This window comes from Drosophila tropicalis, unplaced genomic scaffold, assembly GCF_018151085.1.
Source record: "Drosophila tropicalis isolate 14030-0801.00 unplaced genomic scaffold, ASM1815108v1 contig_952, whole genome shotgun sequence".
NCBI classification, from domain to species: Eukaryota; Metazoa; Arthropoda; class Insecta; order Diptera; family Drosophilidae; genus Drosophila; species Drosophila tropicalis.
Window position 1 is genome coordinate 620,688 of NW_027173453.1, and position 23,565 is coordinate 644,252.

The 23,565-nt window shown below is 36.5% G+C and overlaps 1 protein-coding gene across 1 annotated transcript in view; it reads right to left on the bottom strand.

Moving 5' to 3' along the window:
* Nucleotides 1–8,813, bottom strand: part of N (neurogenic locus Notch protein) — a 40,174-nt gene extending 31,361 nt beyond the window's left edge. The window contains exon 1 of the mRNA XM_068302268.1: nucleotides 7,645–8,813. Within this exon, the coding sequence (XP_068158369.1) occupies nucleotides 7,645–7,795 (151 nt within the window). The 5' untranslated portion in view covers nucleotides 7,796–8,813. The remainder of the gene's footprint in view (nucleotides 1–7,644) is intronic.
* Between the last annotated feature and the right edge of the window lie 14,752 nt (nucleotides 8,814–23,565).

Sequence of the window (23,565 nt, forward strand, 5' to 3'; positions counted from 1 at the left end):
TCTTGACTTTCAGATTTGTACATGATAATGTGCATACAAATATTAAACATTGTGTTTAAAGGGTATTCATAAAAGCATGGAAACATAGAATTTATTCACTCATTATCCATATAGGAAATTTGTGGTTTTTGTGGTTTGATTTTCTTAAGAATTTCGAAGGGATTTGACTTATCATGACCAAAACATGTTTTTCCTTTTTCTTATATAATATCTGGTCTTAGATATTGGGGTATGTACAGACAAATGAGAATAAGAATATATATGTATGTATGTACATATATGAGAATGTTAGCATATTTGCTTCGACCATTGTTATGTGAAGTGGTATCAAAATTTCATTTACATAAATAACGACCTACCCTACCATGAAGCATAGTTATAAGGAAGGGAAGGGGTAGGTAATTGAGCACTAAATTATAATAGAGGTAATGTTATGGTGGGGTAGAACATAAAGAGAGGCAGAGAGAGAGAGAGAGGGGTAGAACATAAAAGAGAGAGAGAAATTGTACAGCTGCAGTTGTGGGTATTCTTATCTTTATTTATGTATATATACATATGTATATATTTTTTTTTTTGGTTAATTGAAGTGTTGCACTTGAAAACATATGCGACACTTTTCTCTTTACCCTCGCCCTCGCCTACACGAGGAAGAAGCATTGCAAAACGTGGGAACAGCAGAAGTATTTGGTAAAGGAGAAACACCCTCATGAGAGAGGAGCAGTACGTGAAGAGCGGAAGAAAGAGAGACAAAAATGCGCGCCTAACTTAAAAGAGAGAAAAAAAAGAAAGAAAGGGTTGCAAGTTGACAAAACTATAAAAATAATGGCATATGAGTGGGATATTATATGATGATCTTTCAATCTCTCTCTCTCTCTTAAGGCTTGTGTGTATTTAAAATTAAGTAAAGTATTTAACACTTCCGGCAGACTTGCTCTAAAACAACATCGACAGCGTGTGAATGTTTAGTTTAAGTCTGCTGCCCGCTTCAAAGTTTTGAACTCGATTCATAATTTGTTTTTTTTCCAACTCCTTTTGCTATGTCTTCTTCTTCGTCTCCGTCCCATCTTTTTTCACATTTGAAGTTGCTAATTTGTCAACTTATGTGTATCTCAAGAGGAAGCAAACCTCGACCACCCAGACTTAGCGCCCCCCCCACCAACAACCATAACTGTTCATTGATGAATATACCTGTACAGAGCAGAGAGCGGAGAGAGAGATGAATGAGAGACTAACTGTTATTGATTATGCAAATGCATTTCTTCTAACGGTTGATAACTATCATTGAACATATATGTACATACATACATATATCCATGAAAAGCTGATCTACAAATTAAGTGAAATGTGAAACCTCCTCCCCCAATTAAAAACAAAACAAAAGGGCAAACCCACCAAAACTCGTTTCTATACATTCAGGTCCATACTACAATACAGATACAGTTCAGTTCAATCCCAAACACCTTTTCCCTTCTCTTCTATAAGGCGCGTTTATGACTAAATCGGTATAAGGACATTAAATTAGGTTTCATCATAATTCTAAAGATTAAACAAGTACAAACATACATTTGCATACATAATTTGAATGATAAACGTTGAAAAAGAAGTGTTGCAACAATGTCTTGTGAAAGTCAATTTCGGTCTTCTGTTTTTTTTAAACGATCATCTTTTGGTTTTCTTGTTTTTCTCGATTTATTTATTGCTTCTCACTTATCTCTCGACCATTTACTGTCACATTTATTAATTAATCGATGCCGCCGAAAATGAAACTTTCCCATCAACCTCAACAACATTATATCTTTTCTCTGGCTCCGATGGTAACTTAAGACTTAATTACATACAAAAAAAGAAAAAGAGTCGAAAATAAAATTTTTTTTTTTTTGCTTATTTTTGATGTGTTAAGTATCAAAAGTTACAAGTTAATTATTCGACCATGAGATACTCTTTTTAACATTGATTTTAGTCTGTCTGAGCCTGTTTAACCTAAAGGGTGAAGGATATTTTATAAGGTATAATAAGCGACAGCATTTGGTCAACATTTTGTTACTTGATATGTGAGAGAGTGAGAGAGCGGGAGAGAATATTGACAATGCAGTTCCGTTTAGTTTGGTTTTTTTTTGCGAACATTTGGGAGGAGATCCTGTTAAAAAGCAAACCATTTTTTTTTTTTTTTTTTTTTTGATATTCTTCAGTTGTTCGTATTGTTTTTCTCTTTCTTTCTGCTGTGTATGCATGTGTGTGTGTGTTGGGCACACCTTAAAAAGCAAAGCAGAGACAAGTTTCTGATTTTTTTCTTTTCTGTTGTTGTCAGGTAGAATGTTTTGAGATCGAAAAAGGAGCAGAAGAGAGGGCAAAACCACTCAAGTTTTTTTTTTTTTGGTTGTAGTTTCCGTTTTCTCTCTCTCTTTCACTCTCTTGATACGTGTATTTTCCTAATGTGTTTTGTGGAAAACATTTTCCCATTGCATAAAACATGACTCTCGATTGTTGATTTACCAATTTTGTGCACATCGATGACACGATGACAACAACTTTTCTTTCATTGAGTGGGGGTAGGGGGGGTAATTTTTCTGCAAACATGGGAAAAAATGTATGTTTGGGCAGTGAATAATCCACAGAAATCAAGGAAAATCATTTTATAAGTTATGAATTCTTTTACTTTACACGTATGCAACATTTCTGTATGTGTATTTTAATGATGATGGACCTTTGGTTGTTTCTTTTGCTTCATTTCACCTCTCTCACCGAACTTTACCCCCCTCCCCATTCACGCGATCCTCTGTTTAATGAGTTTTCTTTATGGCCCTAACACACACAGACACACACACACACATACACAGTGTGATAGATACAAGATACATACATATGTATGTATGTATGTACATACAGGCAGACATAAGAAAGAGCCAAGATACACGCACTGACCGAACAAGTTTTGTATTTTAACCTTCCTTCTTCTTCTACTTTTAGTCTCACAACCTCTGCTTTGTATATCTCCATCTCACCCTCTCTTTCTTTCTTCACGTCGCCAGTTAAGACTCTGTTGTCCCTCTCTTTGGGTCTCTGGTCTTGGTCTTGTCTTTGCCCGTCCTATTCTAATAGCGGCGACGGCGGCGGTTCCAAAAAGGCTGACAACCTCAACATGGTGGACGACATAAGCGAGCAGAGAGCCGGCAGAGCAGCAGCAGCAGCGACAACAAGCAAAGCGAAGAACAAATGAACGGCGAAACGATGAAAAAGAAACGAACATCAACGAATGAACCCAAACGCAAAGTCAAAAACCAACAACATCAAACAATTGAATGTTGTTGTTGTTGTTGCTGCTGCTGCTGTTGTTATTATTGTTGTCTTGCGTCTTGGCCAGGGCCAGGTCTAAAAGACCAAACGATCCGGGACCAGACCAGTCCATGAGACTTAACAATTATCATCAAGCCAGGCTCTTGTATCTCTCTCTTTCTGTCTCTTGGAATGAAATGGAATTGAAAGGGTATGGGGGATGCAGCTTACACGCGATGCCACAAGAGAGAGGGAGAGAGATGGCCAACAACAATTAAGTATATCTCTCCTGACTCACTATTGCAGAGTCTCTTCTCACTGCTCTCTCTCTCTCGCACAGTGGTTGCAATTTAATGGAATTCTTCGGTATTCCCATCTGAATGAAAATTCCTTTAAACCCAAATATGATTTATGATTAATCATATTTTAAAATATTTGGATATTTAAAATTTAAGTAATCCTGGCAAACAAAAATTTAAGTGCAACCACTGTGCTGGTTGGTCTTCAGCAGCAGCAGCAGCTTCAAGCCAGCTTTGTACCGTGTGTTGATTTAACTCTTTCGCATTCATAGCAAAGAAATGCAAGTTTCTTCTTTTTCCTCCCTCTGCATCCTACTCTTTCATTTAACCTTTCTCTGCGATCATTTCACTCCCTCTCTCGTTAGTCTCCATTATATAGACTATGAACTGAACTAAGAAATGGCAATCATTATGTTCATTTCAGATGTGTGCTAAATGAGAGGAGACCTCAACTTACCCACAAAGTTAATGGTAATTGTTTTGATTCTAGCTTTAACCTAAACTTCAGTATGTATGTATTTATGACTATCTTTGGTTAGTTAAAGAATAACCTACAGATGTGTGTATGTGTGTACATACCCTATACTCAATCATCTCAACTTCAGTTGATCATTAAAATAAGAAAGAAAAACTAAACAAAACAAAAACTAATTAAAGCTTCTGTGAATAGATTTTCAAGCATCTCTTAACGATCTCTTGGCATCGATCGATTCATCGATCATTAACGAGCCTCGCATATACAAATCATTAATGTGAAAAAAATCCCAAAAATCAAATCACTTTGAAAACGATCAACTTAAGTCATTTCGAGTAACATTTTTGTTTACACACATTCAAGATTAAATTTCGTAAATGAATTTATCTTTAACATTCAATATTCAGAACATAAATAAGAGTCTTGCTTGAATACATTTGAATTTTCAGTCTCTAATTCTGTTTAAATCAAGATAAATAGACTAAGAAAAAAATTGAAATTAAAATAAAGTACACAATGATTTATATTTGAAATTATTGAATACAATTCACATACATTTTGGTGCTTCACTCCGTTTCTGTTCGCAATACTGATTATTATTACTAGTTAAAATAGATACATTTATTTTTTATTTGATTTAAATATGTAAGCTAACTTAAATAAGCATATGATTTAAAAAGTTTTTAATATTTTTTGCTGTTTTAAATTGTTTAAACAATAATACTTTAAATATACATTATTAGAGAATCGAGATCATAAATCGTGGACATATAAAATACCAATACATAAAGTTTACTGGAGGACAAAGGACTCCAAAAGGACTCTCATTTATTAAGTTGTTTTTGTTATTGTTGCAGTTGCGTGACTTACTAAAGTCAAAAAGAGAAACGGACGGCAAACATTTCACTTAATTTTATTTTGTTTTTCAGGGTGTTTCAAAGGACATACAGGAAATAGCAATGTAAAGCAAAGAACATCAACAGAGGGCGAGAGAGAGGCCCTAAAGAGGAAGAGAGAGAAAGCAAGCACAGCCAAATGAAACGACATTGAAATTGTTGAAAACGAATACAGCACAGAAAAAAAAATACAAAATGATCTTGGGTAGTAGTAGAACTTGTTTCAATAATTATTATGTGCCTGCGCGCCTGGGTCTGAGTCTCTGGGTCTGAGCCCTTCCCTGGACCTAGGTAGCATACAGTCTCCATATGGTTATCTCTCTCCCTCTTCCTCTCTCTCTCTCGTTGTCTCTCCCTCTCTCTCTTTAGCTGAAGGGGCTTATCGTAATTTGATCTTTCAAGCATATATGAAACTTCAGGAACGAAACGAGTGTGCAATATGCCGCCTGCCTGCCTTCTAGGCCAGGGGTTGATCCTGAAGTGCTATGTGATAGCTGGCGCGGCACAGCTGTCGTTCTTTTTTCCTTGTCATGATGGTGGTGGTTCGTTCGTTCGTCCTATCCTGGTGTCTGCTCCTCAAAAACCGTTACAAGATTGTGAGTAAAATACGAAGAGAATCAAAAACCAAGAAAAACCTGAATCCAACCAAAATCTTTCTATCAAATTTGATAATTATCATAATTAAGTTAAGTTAAGGTTCTAGGGTACTCCAGATATGCCTTTTTTAGTTTAAAAGCCTAAAGCACAAAACCTTCAATGTTTATCTATACATTATTTTATCAATTGATAGAAACTCAAGCAAAAATTAATGCAATGCTTTCATTCCCTTTCAGTTCAAGTAGATGGGGGGGGGGAAATAAAATGTCCCTTTAGAAACGATAACAATTTTTAAGGAATTTTTGCTTGATTCCTTTTAATTATAAAACATTTTTCTATTACATAAAGCTCATAAACTAAAATTGAATTTCTTTTAGCGTAATGGGAGAAGCCATTTTCTCTTTTTTAAATAATAATACTCCAAATTTTCGAGTTAATGATAGTTCATGCTATAGAGGGGTATACATATTTAGAGTTTGTTATGTCAAAAGTCAATCGGTCGAGTCTAATTCTTCGCTGTAGTATAATACGTATATTAAAATAAGACAAAATTGAAACATTTTCCAGAATAACTTTGACAACGAGGTAAAACTAAGATTCGAACAATTAAGTATTTTGTGTGGGTCTAGACTCTAGACCTAAGTTGAAACATTTATTTGTTTTTTTGGGGCCTTCTACTTAAATTCCACTTAAAAAAACGTGGAAATGATATGTGTACATAGGTGGACAAACTCTGTAAATTCTTAGTAAACATTGGCATTTTTTTTTTGAGACTCCTACTCCACCTACACACACATACATGGTTTGTGGATACAATGATTAGACAAGAGAAATATGCAAATACACTCCTTCTCCGTCCATAGGCGAAGGCAAAAGGCATAAAAGTACATCAAATGTTTGTTTCTTGGTGACAAGTGAGACTAATTATGTGGATACAGCGGGGGAGAGGGGCTGAAGTTGGATCACATACAGGAAGTTGGGGGAAGACACAAACAAAGTACTTCGGCAAAGAAACATGGCAAACATGTGTGTGAGTGTGTCTATATGCCTGCCGACGGCAAAAACTAAAGCAAGAGAGAACGAACGAACGCGAACCACCATAAAACAAGAGCATGATCCAGAGAGAGAGAAAAAGAGAGAAAGAGCGGACCAGCGACCACCTGTCCGAAAAGCAGGCAAAAGCAAATGACGAAAAAACGATGAAAAGGAATATGCAATGTAAAGAGAATGGTGGTTGATGTTGGTAGACAACCAACACATACAGGCACACACATACAACACTGTAGAAATGCACTGAAATAGTGAGCGAGCTGCTGCTGCTGCGCTTTGGAAAATCATTGAAAAGAATTTTACAAACATTTGAAAGAGTAAAGAAGAGGCAAATTTTAAGCCATCTTCAACCAGTGGGGCTTCTTTGGAGCTGATCAAATCTCAATATCCAAGAAGAACTATGTAGATCCGACAGTCTAAACCTAGACACAATCCATTTATTCATTGATTAGCACATTAATAGTGGAGATGATCATTTGAATTAACCTATTCTGATCAAAACACTTAACTAAATAGTGCAAACACTAACTTTAAAATGTGTGCAATCTCTAATCAAAAAATAGCTGAATCTGAATTATATCCTGAAACCTGATCAAAGGATTAGCAGTGCCAAATCACTAGAAATTTCAGAACAAATAAGAGATCGTCAACCTTCCAAAAGGCAAACAATTGGCCTTATGGTAAACATCGATTTCTGCTATTAATTTAAGCAATATTTAACTAGTTTTAATAAGTGGTCGAAATTGTCTGTATTTAGCGCAAATTATTTCGTTTCCAAGTAAGATAGTATCTCCGCCGAAAGAATATGCAATGAAGAGATATGACGATGTTTCGTATCAATTAAAGTGTATAAAGTGAATGATCGAATGAGTAAAAAACGAAATATATATGTATAGAGTTAATAATTGTTCCTGTCTATTACTGAAGATTTCCACCGTCTACTATTATCCATCGCGGTCTATACATGAATGGCACACCTGTACTTGACTGGGATTTTAATAAACAAATATGGATTCGATTCAATTCGAAAATTAAAAAGAAAAAAAAAACTTACCCGTTGCTTGAACACTGCTGCTAGTTGCATGCAACATAAGCAGCAGCATCAATATTGGCAGAGCCATCATTTTGTTAATCCAAATCCAAATCCGATTGTTATTCCGATTTCTATGTGGTGGAGGGGATTGGCGGTGCCAATTAAATTGCATTGCTGTAGGTAATCCACTTTATCGATCGAAATTGTTTTCGATGTTTCAATTTTTCAAATTTTTTTTTTTTGTTTTGTTTTGTTTGGCACCGTTTTGAAAAGTTGTTGTTTCCACTCGTTTTCCTCTTTTTGGTTAGAATTGTATGTGTATGCGTGTGCGTTTGTGTGTGTGAGGAAAAATGTTGGTTGTTTTTCTTTTAGGTATTTTGCAGCAAATTTGGTTTAATGGAATGAACAATTAAGAACAAACACGCCCACGATATAGTCGACGACGACATTGCCAGGCTTGAAATATTTCAGCCTGTTTTTTTTCTATATTTTTTCTTTGAATTTTTCTTTTCTTTTCTTTTTTTGAAATTCAGCAAAAACGACGCTTCCTTCTTCGCTCTCTCTTTCTCTCTCTGTGTGCCTTTTGCCTCCTGTTTCACACTAACACACACTTAAAACAGGCTGCGCGCTGTGAGAGCGCGAGAGAGAGAAACACACGCACACACTGATACCGTGCCCAAATACGCACGCGCGCGCGCGATCATACATATAAACATGCATACGCGACATACACACACACACACACACACCGACAAAATAGACAACTTGTAAAAGTTGTTAACAATTTTCCAAACAAACCACAAAAAAATATATCACAAGACACAAACAAAAAAAAATCAACGTGTAGATTTCCGTTTTCCTTTACGATTATTCTTTTATATTTTGTTAACAACATTTTTGCTGGCACTGCACTCCTGCACTTCTGCCAGCGATTTCGGCGGCGGCAAACAAAGAATGCATATTGTTGTTGCAAGGACTCTTCCTGTGCTTAAATTTGTTGTTCTGCTCCTTTTTTTTCTACTATTATTATCAACGTTTAGCACTAGCACCGATCGCGCTTTTTCTTTTTGCACCTTCACCCGAAAAAAAAACAAATTCTCTCTCAATATTTTTCAATTTTCCTTTTTCAAATTCTTCTTTAACAAACTGTCCGCAACAACGTCCGTCTCCGATCACGATTCGCAACAATAACAACAAAAAAACGAATTCGCCGGACCAGTTTGAAACTTCGCCGGGCCAAAATGAATTTTCGCCGTGAATATTCGCTTCAAGCCACCCGAAGCCACACGAACCACTCGAAGCCACCCAAACTCCTTGCAACCACGTCGAACATCGGAGTCGAACTCGAACCGATGAAGCCAACATTGGATGCCAACATCGAACAAAATAGTCGAACATCGAAAACGAAGATCGGGAATGCAACTCGATAGTGATGAGAGATCTATGGTTCTTTTTATCGCTTGTATCGATATGATAGTCGTTGCCGCCAATCTTGAATTTGAATATCGGAGGCGACTTCTAATGAAACACCGCTTAGTGTTTGAATGCTTATTCAAATGGAATCTTCTCGGTTTTGACTACCAAATAATTGTCCTTGGGGACTTTAACCTACCCACTAAGGTGCGCGCAATAAGTAAGTGGGACAGATTGCTTTGCTGTCATTTCTGGTTAGAAAGGCACATGAAATTGATACAAATTTGTTTAAATCTTTTAAAATTAACAAAAAAAAATTGATTTATAGGTTTTACTATATTTGTTGCTATTCGTAACTATTTATTTTTATTAAAAAAACGCCAAGTTTCGCACTCTTATCCGATGGAGAGCGTTGCCAAAAAATAAAAACACAGTGAAAAATGACGAAAAGACCGGGAAAATTATGAAAGAAAGCCCGTTCTGATAGCCCGAGACAACTTTGCGTTCAAACAGGCTTTAATATTGTTTTGTAAAGTCTTACGTTGTTTTCAATGTTGGGACTTGTGTCCTAATAGCCGGTTAATTTTTTTGGTTCAGCTGCTTCTGTTTTTCTTTCTTTCTTTCAACATGAATCTCTTTGGGGGGATTTTACTATCGTTTAGTAAGACTTTTGGACAATTTCCTCGTCTTAAGGAGTATGTTGCTTGTACAGACTTTTGCGAGTTAATTATCGCCGTAACATCTGCATATGTAGACACGTTGACATTAGATGCGATAGGCAAGGCAGTTGTAAATAATGTATAAAGTACAGGGCCTAAAACACTTCCTTGGGGAACTCCTGCATTTATAGTAAAGAGATTTGAGATTTCTCCTTGTTGTCGAACATAGAAATGTCTGTTGCCAAGATAAGACTTTAATAATAGATAGTAAGGAGAAGAAAGCCATTTCTTTATTTTATACAGAATGCCATCGTGCCATACTCGGTCAAACGCTTGCTGCATATCAAGAAAAACTACGAACCAGTATTCCTTATTTTCAAGAGCATTGCTCATGTGTTCCATGCTGCTATCTGAACCCAAACTGATGTTCGGATATGATGGTAAGATCGTCCAACACTGGCAACACTCTTCCCAGCAGTATTTTTCTAATACTTTGAAAAAAGTAGCCACCAGACTAATGGGGCATTTCCACTGACTAGGGTAGTGTTTAAGACGAACGATGAAGTTATAAATAAGTGTCAGGAATTCAATCGACTCACGACACTCAATCTGATCATATCCGGGAGACTTTTTAGTATTAATTAATTTGAATTCTCCGCAGACTTCTTCAAAGCTGGTTTTTCGAATTGATATACTCATTTGATTTGGAGAGTCAAGGAATAATTACTTCTGCTTCTATACCAGAGTCATGAATATCGTTTGGCTGAGAGACTGTATACAGATGTTGAGCAAAAGCGTTTATTTTTTCTTTTTCAGATTCGCATCATGCTCCTCCGTTGATATCCTTGATAGGAACTTTTCTGATTGTTGGGCCTTTCAGATACTTCGTAGCTCTCCAGAGATTGTGTTCTTGATTCGGCGAATGTGGATCTAAGCTCTTTAGATACTCTGTTAGAGATTCTTGTTTTAACTCCAGTAATTTCTTTTTAAGATCTGACGCGGCTTTATTAAACAATTCTTTATCTATTGGACTTCTTGTCTCTTGCCTAAGCTCCAGTTTTTATACCCTTGCAAAAAGGGTATATCAATTTTGGTCAAAAGTGTGCAACTCATAGAACGAAGCATCTCCGACCATACAAAGTATATACATATATTCTTAATCAGCATGACGAGACGCGTTCATATAGCCATGTCCGCCCGTCCGTCCGTCTGGATCAACGCAAACTCCTCCTAGACCGTTAGAGCTACAGAGCTGAAATTTTGCTTGTATATACTGCAGGGGTTGTAAATCTCGGATTCAGCCGGATCGGACCACTATATCATATATGTAGCTCCCAAATAAACATCAAAGTCACGAATAGTGACTTTTTTCAATAACTTCGTTATTTTCTGAGCTATTGTCGTGAAATTTAATATTAGTGAGTTTATGCCTATAAACGACTGTGTCAAATTTGATCAAGATCGGGTGACTATATTTTATAGCTCCCATAGGATTACGGCGACAAACGGTGACTCTGATCAAGAATATATATACTTGTATGGTCGGACCCTTAATAGACAGGATTGGGTTAGGAGTTGCCCTTCCCTGCATGGACCACCTCATGGATCATGGGACCAACTCTGTATAATTTTGTTCCGTCGGATTTCAAGTAGGCGGATGACTAGAGGGAAAAACAATTTTAAAACCGATAAAAAATCAAACATCATCCAAGTAGGCTGGTTTATGACCAAAAAGTGTACCCAAGGCATGCCAGAAAAAAATATTCATTCAAACTGAAGCAAGGGGCAAAGAAACAGCAGAAAAAGACAAACTAAAATATATATTTTCTAAAATGTTTAACCTTTTGTCTATTTTTCGAAGCGCTGTAGAGTCGGAACCAAAACCGAGGTGGGAGTCCTTTGTTTGAAGAAGCTGAGGATATCCTGGAGAAATGCTGGTTCAAATTAGCACACTGTGATGGCGAGACGACTCGGTACGTATTCGGATACATATTCGTACTCGGATTCGTATTTGCCTGGATCGTCTTTGAGATATATGTATAAGCAGTGGGTAAGTGCAAAAAGTGAGAGAGAGAGAGCGAGCGAGAGAGACAGAGAGGGATGACACAAATTTGTTATTTGTTGCAGACAGGGAAGCAAATCAATATAAGGAGGAGCTTCTGGTTCCAAATGAACCGTATGTCCGTAGTGGGACTTGACCAGAACCAGGATGCCGTATCGTCCGGAAATCAACGCACGATTTCGGCCCAGACTTCAGTCTCATTGGAGGAGAAGCACTTTTCCATGTGCGTCCACAACGATGCGCCACAGTCGGAGGAGCAGCTGGACGACACCGAATGGGAGACTCTGTCGGATCCCACAATCAAGCCGACCTATACTAAAATGAAGACTGATTTTGATTTCTTTGATGCGAAGGGCAAGTCGAGCAACTCCAAGGACGATCAGAACTCGCGTATTCCAGTCATGGTTCGTGAGGCTACTTACCCCAAAATAAAATTGACGAAGAAGATCAAACGTCGTTTCTATTAAGAATTTACCGGAAGCCATCATCATCATTATTATTTTTCTTTTCTATTATGTAATGTAAATTATGTATGTAATTTTCATTTTACTACCCCACACATTTGGAATGTAAAAAAATCGTAAAAAAAAAATGTTAACTGAAACCAACTTGACTAATATCAGATTTGGGTCGGAAGGAGAGAGAAAGAGTGTGTCTACGATCGTAAGGAGTTTGATTTACTCCGAGATGACTCGAAAGATGCTCACTTCTAAGGGTTTATATAAACAAAGGCGATGTCGATCGATGTGTTTGTCGATATTTTTGATTTCCATACCCTTTGGAAAAAGGGTACATTCATTTTGGTCAGAAAAGTGCAACGCATAGAAGTAAGCATTTCTGACCATATATACTTTATATTCTTGATCAGCACGAGTTCAAATAGCCATGTCCATCCGTCCGTCCGTCTGAATCGACGCGAACTCCTCCTAGACCGTAAGAGAATAGAAATCATATATCTCCCATACAAACGCCAAAGTCACGAACAGTGACTTTTCTCAATAACTTTATTTTTTAACGTTATTTTCTGAGCTATTGTCGTGAAACTTAATATTAGAGAGTTTATTGCGCCTATAAACGACTGTACCAAATTTGATCAAGATAGAGTGACTAGGTCGAAAACAGTGACTTTTTTTCGACGCGATTGCTTTCAAATTAAACATTTCTCAGTTTTATATGTCTGTTAATTGCTGTGCCGAATTCGATTAAGATCGGGTGACTATATCTTGTAGCTCGCATAGGAGCAATCGGTGGAAAACAGTGCCTCTGATTAATAACTTCGTTTTTTCCTATGTAAGCCGTTTCGCAAACATTGGACTTTAAAGAAACCCTTTAAAACGTTTTTCCACTTTGAAGCCCATAGGTAAGGAAAGAGTAACAAAAAACTTGCAAGGGTATACCAACTTCGACGCGGTCGAAGTTAGCCCTCGCCCTCTGGTTAAACAAATGATTAGGTAAATTTTTTGATCTAACAAGTATCTGAACTCAGCAAGATCAGTTTTGCTTGTTATAATCTTGTATGGGCTTCTCGGATTTTTTTTGGATTCGCGTACTATAAGCCATTATTATAGGCGAGTGATCAGAATTGAGGTCCAAGCTCTCTGAGATAGCGAGATATTGCTGTGGGATTCTATTATAAACGACAAAATCCATTAGGTCAGGAATTTTACTGGGATCAGTGGGCCAATATGTACCGGTTGATAAGACACTGAGGCTATTATTTCTCAAGCATTTATAGAGCTCCTTGCCTTTAGGGTTTGTCAGTCTCGAGCCCCACCAAGGATGCTTCGCATTATAGTGTCCACCCGCAATAATTGTTTGTAATCTATCTCTTAAACAGTAAACCTTGGAGGGAAATAGATGGCAGTAACAATCAAGTCAGCATGCATACATTTGACTTTCTTATGGGATCTAGAGTTTCATATTTTATTCCATTTTTAACAATCAGTGCAGCCCCGCTTGGGCTCTTCCAGATGGATGATTTGCCCAGTAAATCTCATATCCTCTCAGCTTAAAAAAGGATTTGTTTGTAGAGTGAGTCACAGATATCCACATTATATCAATGACTTTATGAATAAGTTCATTTCATGAACGTGATTTAATAGCCCGTTGGCGTTTCATATAGCAATGCGGAGAAGGTCACAAATTTGCTCTGATTGCTTTTCTAATAGTTTTTCAATCCGTTCCAAAGAACCACTTTTAGTAACAACTGGCTTGTTAGAGAGAAATTCATGAGACCATAACTATTGGCTTTTATGTTTATTCGTGACTCGTCAACGCGTGTTGTTACTTTATTTTTAAGAAATTCTTGGTATACATTACAGCCTTTATGATTGGCAGTATGATTTTCATGACAGTGTACAGATTTTGGAGGAGTTTCCTTATCCTTGGGACATTTTTTGGACTCATGTTTTTCGCCACATTTGACACATCTACATATGCTTGTGACCGTATCTCTGACATCTGTGGCATTGGAGGATATCGCTTGTCTTTCTTGGAGGTTCTATTGTAACTGTCGCGGTGCCAATATTATTTAACTTGTAGATTTCCGAGTTTTTGTTACTTGGCTCTAGATCTACATAAAACATACATATATAAAGTGGCTTTGGTGATACGGCTTTTTATATTAGCAACGTTTCTCACAGTGTGACCAGATGCCTCAATGCAGTTTTTGATTATTTCTATTGGTGTAGAGAAGTGTAAGTCCTGTCCTGCTTAAGCTGGTACGTATGAAACAAGACACAGTCTTTTCTCAATTCTTTAATCAACTCCTTATACTTTTCTACATTTTTAACCATGAGTCTTACCTCTTCATTACGCTGAAATTTTGTGGGTATATGTAATCCTGATTGTTAAGATAGCGTTTTAAGTATTCTAGCGTAGTGTTAATATCATTAGTTTCAGAAAGAAATATATGTAGGTAGTGGCTTAGGGTATCTAATGTCTCACTGGCCGAATGTATTGTGGATTGCCCTTCCCCTTGATCTTCTGTTTGCATCAGCATCTTAAACTGTTCATCATCGTCGCTGAGTACTTCAAAATAGTTGTTGGTTTTGGATGTACCAGGTCTGAAGTCCAGGGCCGGCGCCTTTCGAGCTAACTGTGGTGATTTGTTGCTTGACCTCCTCCTCGCTTTACGCAGGCGGCATACTTTCTGCCTTTCCATAACGGCATCATCATCGGCGTCTTCATCGCCACTCATAGTTATACTAGGTGGTGCAGGCAGTTTGAATCGTTTGCAAAGAGAACCAAAGAAACAGAGAAAGCACGTCTTATCACAACCGAAGTCATAAAGCGACTGAGTGACAACTGAATATAGAATCTAGCGATCAAACAAAATATCAGCGCATCCCAAATGGGTAGTAATTTTTCTCTATCGACATGTGCACTAATCCTGCAGTGATCATATATGTAATGCTTTATATTGAAAAAAACTGATGAAACCGGAGCTTCTGCTAAGGCATAAAGCTGCTCGTTAAAAGTTTGGTAAATGTTTACTATTACTACTCGAGATTTCAGTGTTGAAAAGTGGAAAAATCGGGTAAAGCTAGATTTAAGTGTTGTCAAACGCTATTTTTTATTTGGCGCGCTGTTTGACTGCCCTGGTAGCCAAATATTTTAATCTAAACTCAAAAGTCGAGGAATATTCGGCTGCTCTAGCAGCCGAATATTGTATTCTAAACTATATTTGTTCTATAAAATCAAGAAATATTGTAAACTCAACAATATTTTCGTTTGTTGAGAATAGTGCGAACAAAATATTCAAAAAGCCCGCGTATTCGAGTATCCAAAATTCGGCATTTGGCAACACCATATTAAAATTGAACAGCTTTTTTTAGCCGGAAAAAGCTACTTTTAGCTATAGTCCCGCTAAAAATATTAATTTTCTTTTGTTAATTACTCAAAAACTACGAAATAAATCGCCAAGGCGCAGCTGAGGTCGTGCTCGTGCAATTTTTCTCTTTCGTTTGATACCAAAATTATGTAGTTTAAGCGCGTTTTGGGTAGTAGTAATAGTAAACATTTACCAAAAGTTTGTACTCTCAGTTTGAACTGTGTGGAAAAATATTGTTTTTAGTAACCAAAAATGATTAATTTAGATCAACCCGAGTGGATTTGCGGGTTCCCCAAAACAAGTCCATGTGTCCAGAAATTTGTATATGATTATATGGACGGAATTCCTGTTTATTGAAAGGACTTTAAAGTGTTGTATAACGCATAAAACAAATGCAAAAAAACTATGTTGTCTTGTCCAAGATCATTTTTGCGCAATTCGGACACGATACATACAGTTTCTAGCGTGATAATGCACCCAATCATACAACAAAACTTACAGAAGGCTCATTTCAAAGTCTCTCTAATGCTTATTTTAGACTGGTCAACAAGCAGACTAAACCAATATCCGATCAAAAATCTATTAGGCATCTTGATTGAACGGCTTTATGCCCACAAAAAGCAATTTGCAAACTTAAGGGGCTTATAAAGACACATTTTTCAAGAATCCGACAAATTGGACATCCAAATGCTGCAAAACTCGCTTAATTAAATGGCAGCAGAGAGGGCTATTCAATCGTTTAAAATTAGGACACAAATTAACAATTTGTCCCAGTTACTTATTTCGTTTGAAAATATTTTGTTTGATATTTTTCTAATTTTGCCCTAAGCGCTTTTCCCTTTTTTTGTGGCCTGAAATATATTTATAAATTTAAGAAGTTTTAAGATAAACTAATTTTTGTTTTAATATCCTAATCGGTTTAGTTGGTATAGATAGGAATGTAGTGTCCCACTTATTTATTTCGCGCACCTTACAACTTGGTCAACAACTAGTCCGCTTGAGCTTTCGCTGGCCCAGCTGAATTCGGTTTCAAATACGACTGGAAGACTTCTGGATCTGATTCTTACCTCTGATCCTAGTTTTTCTGAAGTATCTTGAACTAGCCCAATGGTGTTACCAGAGAATAGTTTTCATCCAACGTTAGAGTTGTCTATTGAGTTTCCCAGCCGCGAGCCCATTTCCGAGTGTTATCGGAAGACTGACTTTGTCGGACTAAACAACACCTTAACACCGAGTGGACTCATTTATACACTTGTAAGGATTTGAAATCCGCCATTTCAATCATCGGATCTTTGTGTTACTTGGTTGCTAAATCGAATTTTATTATTATTAATTCTAAATGCTATAATAATTACTTACTTAAAAGTTGCAATTCTCCGAAAATCCTAAAGGGTTCTATAGTTTCGTTAACTCAAAGCGAAATTCTACCTCACTTCCATCGTTTGCACTTATGTACATATCCACTAAGTACGACTCTAGTCAGATATATCCATATCCTATAACAAAAGCCAACTGCATTCTTAATCCTGTTATAACGGAAAGTTCGGTAGCTAAGGAACTACTGATGATTCAGCCGGTGTACTCACCGGGCCCAGACGGTATTCCCGCTCTGCGCGGAGTCATTGTGCTCGCCTTTACTTAAGCTTTTTGAGTTGTCCGTTACACTGTCCTGGTTTTCAACTATATGGAAGGATTCATTTATATTACCTCTTTACATACATATACTTCACTAATTACAGAGGAATTTCTAAATTGTCAGCGAGATTTTACAGTTTACATCCTTTGTTGTCCAAGGTTTTAAGAAACAAAAGCCAACTGATGTTTTACATATATACGGATTTCAGTAAGGCTTTCGATTCGGTAAACCAGAGAGGGTTCTTTTTAGGTCCTCCCTTTCTGAGATCATTTGTGTTGAATCGGGGAGTCCCACAGGGCAGTCACCTTGACCCATTACTCTTCACCATTTTTATTAATGATCTCTCCAGAGTCCTTTGGTATCGCATCGTAGACTCTCTTTCATGCCATACCCTGCAAGCTGACCTGAATGCTTTTCAGGGGTGGTGTAGGGCTTACTTGTTATCGCTAAACTGTTCTAAGTGCAAAATGATGTCCTTTTATAGAGGTTCTCTCCAATCAGCAAGTTACTTTATAAATAATTTCCCGTTAGAAGGAGTTAATAATACTTCTTTGGTTGTACAAGATTTGGGGATCTTAATAGACCGCAAACTTAGTTTTAATCAGCATATATCGACTAAAGTTAGTAGGGCTAAGAGTGTTCTTGGCTTCATAAAGCGCTGGTCGAAGGAGCTCAAGGATCCATATATTACCAAAATACTTTATACTTCTTTAGTCCGCCCCATATAGGAGTATGGATCTTGTGTTTGGCCTCCTCAATATAAGTTTTATCCAAACAAATTAGAATCTGTACAAAAACAGTTTTTACTGGGATCCAACTGTACAACCTCCTTCTTATTCTAGTCGACTTCAGTTAATTAACCTTCCTTCTTTAACTAACCGTAGAAATAAGCTTGGTGTAACTTTTCTTTACACACTTTTGAATACTGAGATTGACTTTTCCGAGCTGCTGAGCCACATTAACATTTCTGTTCCATCTAGAAGGACCCGCTATGTAGTGACTACAACAGACTTTGACACGTTATCGGTTCCGAAACTTCGCTTCCGGGTATAATAACTGCGCTCTTATCCTTCCTCGCTCATAATTAATTGTAATCATCTTTATTTTAACCTATCCTGTTTTCTTTTTATATGTAACCTACTGTCTTATTACATTTAATATTTTCTATTTCTTTAGTTTAATTTATGTTTATACATATACATATGTAATAAGCCTGTGCCCTTAGGTCGGAGTGGTAGAGGTTGTAACATTAACTTTACTTAGGGTCATTCGTAACAGGCCCGGGCCTGGTGTCATATGGGCCACTTGTTCGTACTGAGCGTTGTACGACTACGTCTATAAGTGAAACCAGAGGGCGAGGGCTAACTTCGACCGCGTCGAAGTTGGTATACCCTTGCAAGTTTTTTGTTACTTTTTCCTTACCTATGGGCTTCAAAGCGGAAAAACGTTTTAAAGGGTTTCTTTAAAGTCCAATGTTTGCGAAACGGCTTACATAGGAAAAAACGAAGTTATTAATCAGAGGCACTGTTTTCCACCGATTCCTATGCGAGCTACAAGATATAGTCACCCGATCTTAATCGAATTCGGCACAGCAATTAACAGACATATAAAACTGAGAAATGTTTAATTTGAAAGCAATCGCGTCGAAAAAAAGTCACTGTTTTCGACCTAGTCACTCTATCTTGATCAAATTTGGTACAGTCGTTTATAGGCGCAATAAACTCTCTAATATTAAGTTTCACGACAATAGCTCAGAAAATAACGTTAAAAAATAAAGTTATTGAGAAAAGTCACTGTTCGTGACTTTGGCGTTTGTATGGGAGCTATATGATTTCTATTCTCTTACGGTCTAGGAGGAGTTCGCGTCGATTCAGACGGACGGACGGATGGACATGGCTATTTGAACTCGTGCTGATCAAGAATATAAAGTATATATGGTCAGAAATGCTTACTTCTATGCGTTGCACTTTTCTGACCAAAATGAATGTACCCTTTTTCCAAAGGGTATGGAAATCAAAAATATCGACAAACACATCGATCGACATCGCCTTTGTTTATATTAACCCTTAGAAGTGAGCATCTTTCGAGTCATCTCGGAGTAAATCAAACTCCTTACGATCGTAGACACACTCTTTCTCTCTCCTTCCGACCCAAATCTGATGTTAGTCAAGTTGGTTTCAGTTAACATTTTTTTTTACGATTTTTTTACATTCCAAATGTGTGGGGTAGTAAAATGAAAATTACATACATAATTTACATTACATAATTTCAAAAGAAAAGAAAAATAATAATGATGATGATGGCTTCCGGTAAATTCTTAATAGAAACTTTTGATCTTCTTCGTCAATTTTATTTTGGGGTAAGTAGCCTCACGAACCATGAGTTCTGATCGTCCTTGGAGTTGCTCGACTTGCCCTTCGCATCAAAGAAATCAAAATCAGTCTTCATTTTAGTATAGGTCGGCTTGATTGTGGGATCCGACAGAGTCTCCCATTCGGTGTCGTCCAGCTGCTCCTCCGACTGTGGCGCATCGTTGTGGACGCACATGGAAAAGTGCTTCTCCTCCAATGAGACTGAAGTCTGGGCCGAAATCGTGCGTTGATTTCCGGACGATACGGCATCCTGGTTCTGGTCAAGTCCCACTACGGACATACGGTTCATTTGGAACCAGAAGCTCCTCCTTATATTGATTTGCTTCCCTGTCTGCAACAAATAACAAATTTGTGTCATCCGACAGAGGTCTCTCTCGCTCGCTCTCTCTATCACTTTTTGCACTTACCCACTGCTTATATATCTCAAAGACGATCCAGGCAAATACGAATCCGAGTACGAATATGTATCCGAATACGTACCGAGTCGTCTCGCCATCACAGTGTGCTAATTTGAACCAGCATTTCTCCAGGATATCCTCAGCTTCTTCAAACAAAGGACTCCCACCTCGGTTTTGGTTCCGACTCTACAGCGCTTCGAAAAATAGACAAAAGGTTAAACATTTTAGAAAATATATATTTTAGTTTGTCTTTTTCTGCTGTTTCTTTGCCCCTTGCTTCAGTTTGAATGAATATTTTTTTCTGGCATGCCTTGGGTACACTTTTTGGTCATAAACCAGCCTACTTGGATGATGTTTGATTTTTTATCGGTTTTAAAATTGTTTTTCCCTCTAGTCATCCGCCTACTTGAAATCCGACGGAACAAAATTATACAGAGTTGGTCCCATGATCCATGAGGTGGTCCATGCAGGGAAGGGAAACTCCTGGCACAGACCTGTCTATTAAGGGTTGAATCCGTATGTACCTATTGGACAAGATGAATAATCGCACCAAAGATAACTGAGAAAAATCAAAAATATCGACAGACAAACACATCTTTTAATAATTTACTTAGCTTTGCTTTTGTTTATATTATATATACATATATTTTCATACCCTTGCAAAAAGGGTATATTAATTTTGGTCAGAAGTGTGCAACGCATAGAAGGAAGCATCTCCGACCATATAAAGGATATTCTTGATCAGCATGACGAGACGAGTTTCTATAGCCATGTCTGTCTGTCCGTGCGTTGGTCCGCCCGTCCGTCTGTCCGACCGTCTGCACGGGGTTTAACGGGTTTACTTTCAAATTAAACATTTGTTAGTTTATTATATCTGTTAATGACTGTGCCGAATTGGATAAAGATCGGGTGACTATATCATATAGCTCCCATAGGAACGATTGGTGGAAAACAGTGACTGTGATCAATATCTTAGTTATTTCCTATGATAACATTGTAGACCGTTCTTTCGCAAACTTTAGCATTTTTAGATAAAACGTTCTTCCACATTGATGGCTAATAGGTAAGGATAGAGTTACCAAAAAACTTGCAAGGGTATGCAAACTTTGACACGGTCGAAGTTAGACCCCGCCCTGTGGTTTTCCTTGTTTTTTAATTGATTGTAAAGTTAGTAACATTTTTTGTTAAATATTTTACCTTGTAAAAGAGTTCCTACAAATAATAGATAAATAAAGAACAAAAGTTATTAAAAGTGCTCAAATATCTTCAAGATGGTTTAATTTTTTGCTCGTGGCTGACACTTCGGCGGAAATGCCCATATACAGATTTTGATAATTTGTTGCTAATTTAATTTGTGAATTAACCGAAAAAGTTTTTTTGGCCCAACAAGTGTCCATGTTTTTATCGATATCAGTCGATCGAAAATTGGACTCAACGGGGAAACAGAAGGCGATGATAAGGGTAAAAAACAATTGTGGATTCCTTATTAGCTTTGTAGAAGAGCTCTGTGTTTCTGTTCCATAAAACCAACCACCAGATGTTTTGGTAAAAAAGCGAGTCATCCGGTGGCGAGTGTAAGATTCGACCAATTTCCCCGTTGTGTAAATACATTTTTGTTTCTCCTATGCTAAATAAAAAATTGTTCTCAATGTATCACCATTTGTTTTGAATAGTAATTTTTAATTAACCATTAATAATTCATTAATTGTTTCCCTTGTTTTCGATTATTTAGCTTAACTTATTTATTTGAGTATTGAAAATATCGTCCCAAAAAGATTATTTCTTAGGAATGCTTTCGGATATATGACGTTTTTTGTGAGACAAGGATACAGCCAGTAATTCTGAAACTGATTTTAATGAAAAAAACTGCATGCGACCCAGAATAGCCATATTTCTGGTTTCAAATGAAACAGAAAGAATTTCATTTTTTAACAGCCCCAAAAAAAAAAAGCCTTTTTGTTTTATCATTAATTTGTTTTTGTTTAAAAAAAAAAAACAGAAACATAATTCCAACAACTTCTCCGTTTTACAATGATATTTTATTTAAAGTATCCAACAAAAAGCTTAATCAAGAAGCAATTGAATGTGTCTTTGAAATATTCCAAAATGTGGGCAGTTATGACCTTGTTCAGCACGACGAGACTGTCCAAGGTATGAGCTATGGGCTTCCATAATATATCTCGGATTCAGTTTCTGCACAGTCAAAAGTAACTATTCTCAATAACTTTGTTATTTTCCAAGCTATTATCATAAAAGTTACTATTTGGCAGTTAAATCACGATCGGATTACCATATCATACTCGTATATGTATGTATGTAGCTCCCATCGAGACAATCGGTCGAAAACAGTATGGATAACATTGTTACTTTTTATGCTATTATCATCGAAATTAATATTTGACTGTGGCATATTCGGTCACAATCGGCTAACTATATTATATAGCTGTCATATAAATAGACGATGGATAGACTGATCGAGAGTGTATATCCTTTAGGGGGTCGAAAACGTCTCCTTTTCTGCGTTACAGATATCTGTGAGCAATGTTATTATTAGGTATAAACAAATATTTTCAAAAGAGAATTCAGCAGATTTTGTCGATTTACACATCTTTAATGTTAAATTTAGTTGTTATTACAATATAAATTATTATTTATATTTAATAATACAAATTATTAGAGTCCAAGTCCTAACAGTTTTCTCAGCGTTCATTTTTTAGTTTAGTTTTCTTTATACTCAGTTTTCATTGTTTTTTGTCTTGCTTTAATTTTGCATTCTTTCATATTGCATATAATATCGAAGCACTCATTATTATTAACGTAATTTAAAAATTCGCTTTGGGAGGGGATTATTATTTTTCAGTTTACTTTACTTTTCACATTAATAACAAAAAATAAGCATAGTATTTCGAATGAAATTTATCAAAAATTTATCCCTTTTAGTGTTCTATCTAAGGATAGGAATTTATGAGGGACTCGGTCTTTATTTTTGGTTATCATGTAGTTTTTGCTCATTTGTTTTGTTGCTGTTGTCTATCGATCTTCTGTCATGTAAACATAATTTATATATAAAAATAAATATTAGTACAAAATAGAAATGCAGGAAAAATAAAGTAATAATAAGAGCTACAGTCGTCATTCATATTTAAAATCAATGCTGAGGGGAACTCTTAAAATAATAAAAAACACATTTCATTTCATATTACTTCCTCTTGCGCAAAAGTTATAATGGTAACAAAAATTACTATTAAAAAAAAATTAATTGATTAGACAAATTAAAGATAAATATTTATTATGTATATAGGCAATACGTAAATTGGTAAATTGGATTTGGTGCAGTAGTATTTTTTCTTTATCAACATTTTTTTTTTTTTTTTTTTTTTTTGTTTTTTTGTCTTTTCAATAAATTAATAGAAATTACAATACAATTTTTGTGGCCTTTTTGCAATAAATACATCATCTTTATCTCAATATAAGAAAGTAGAGAAATAAAAAAATGGAATCTCATTTATATATATATATATTCTCTCGAAAGGTGAGCTGTGGGCAAGGGAGGGGAATATATATATATAT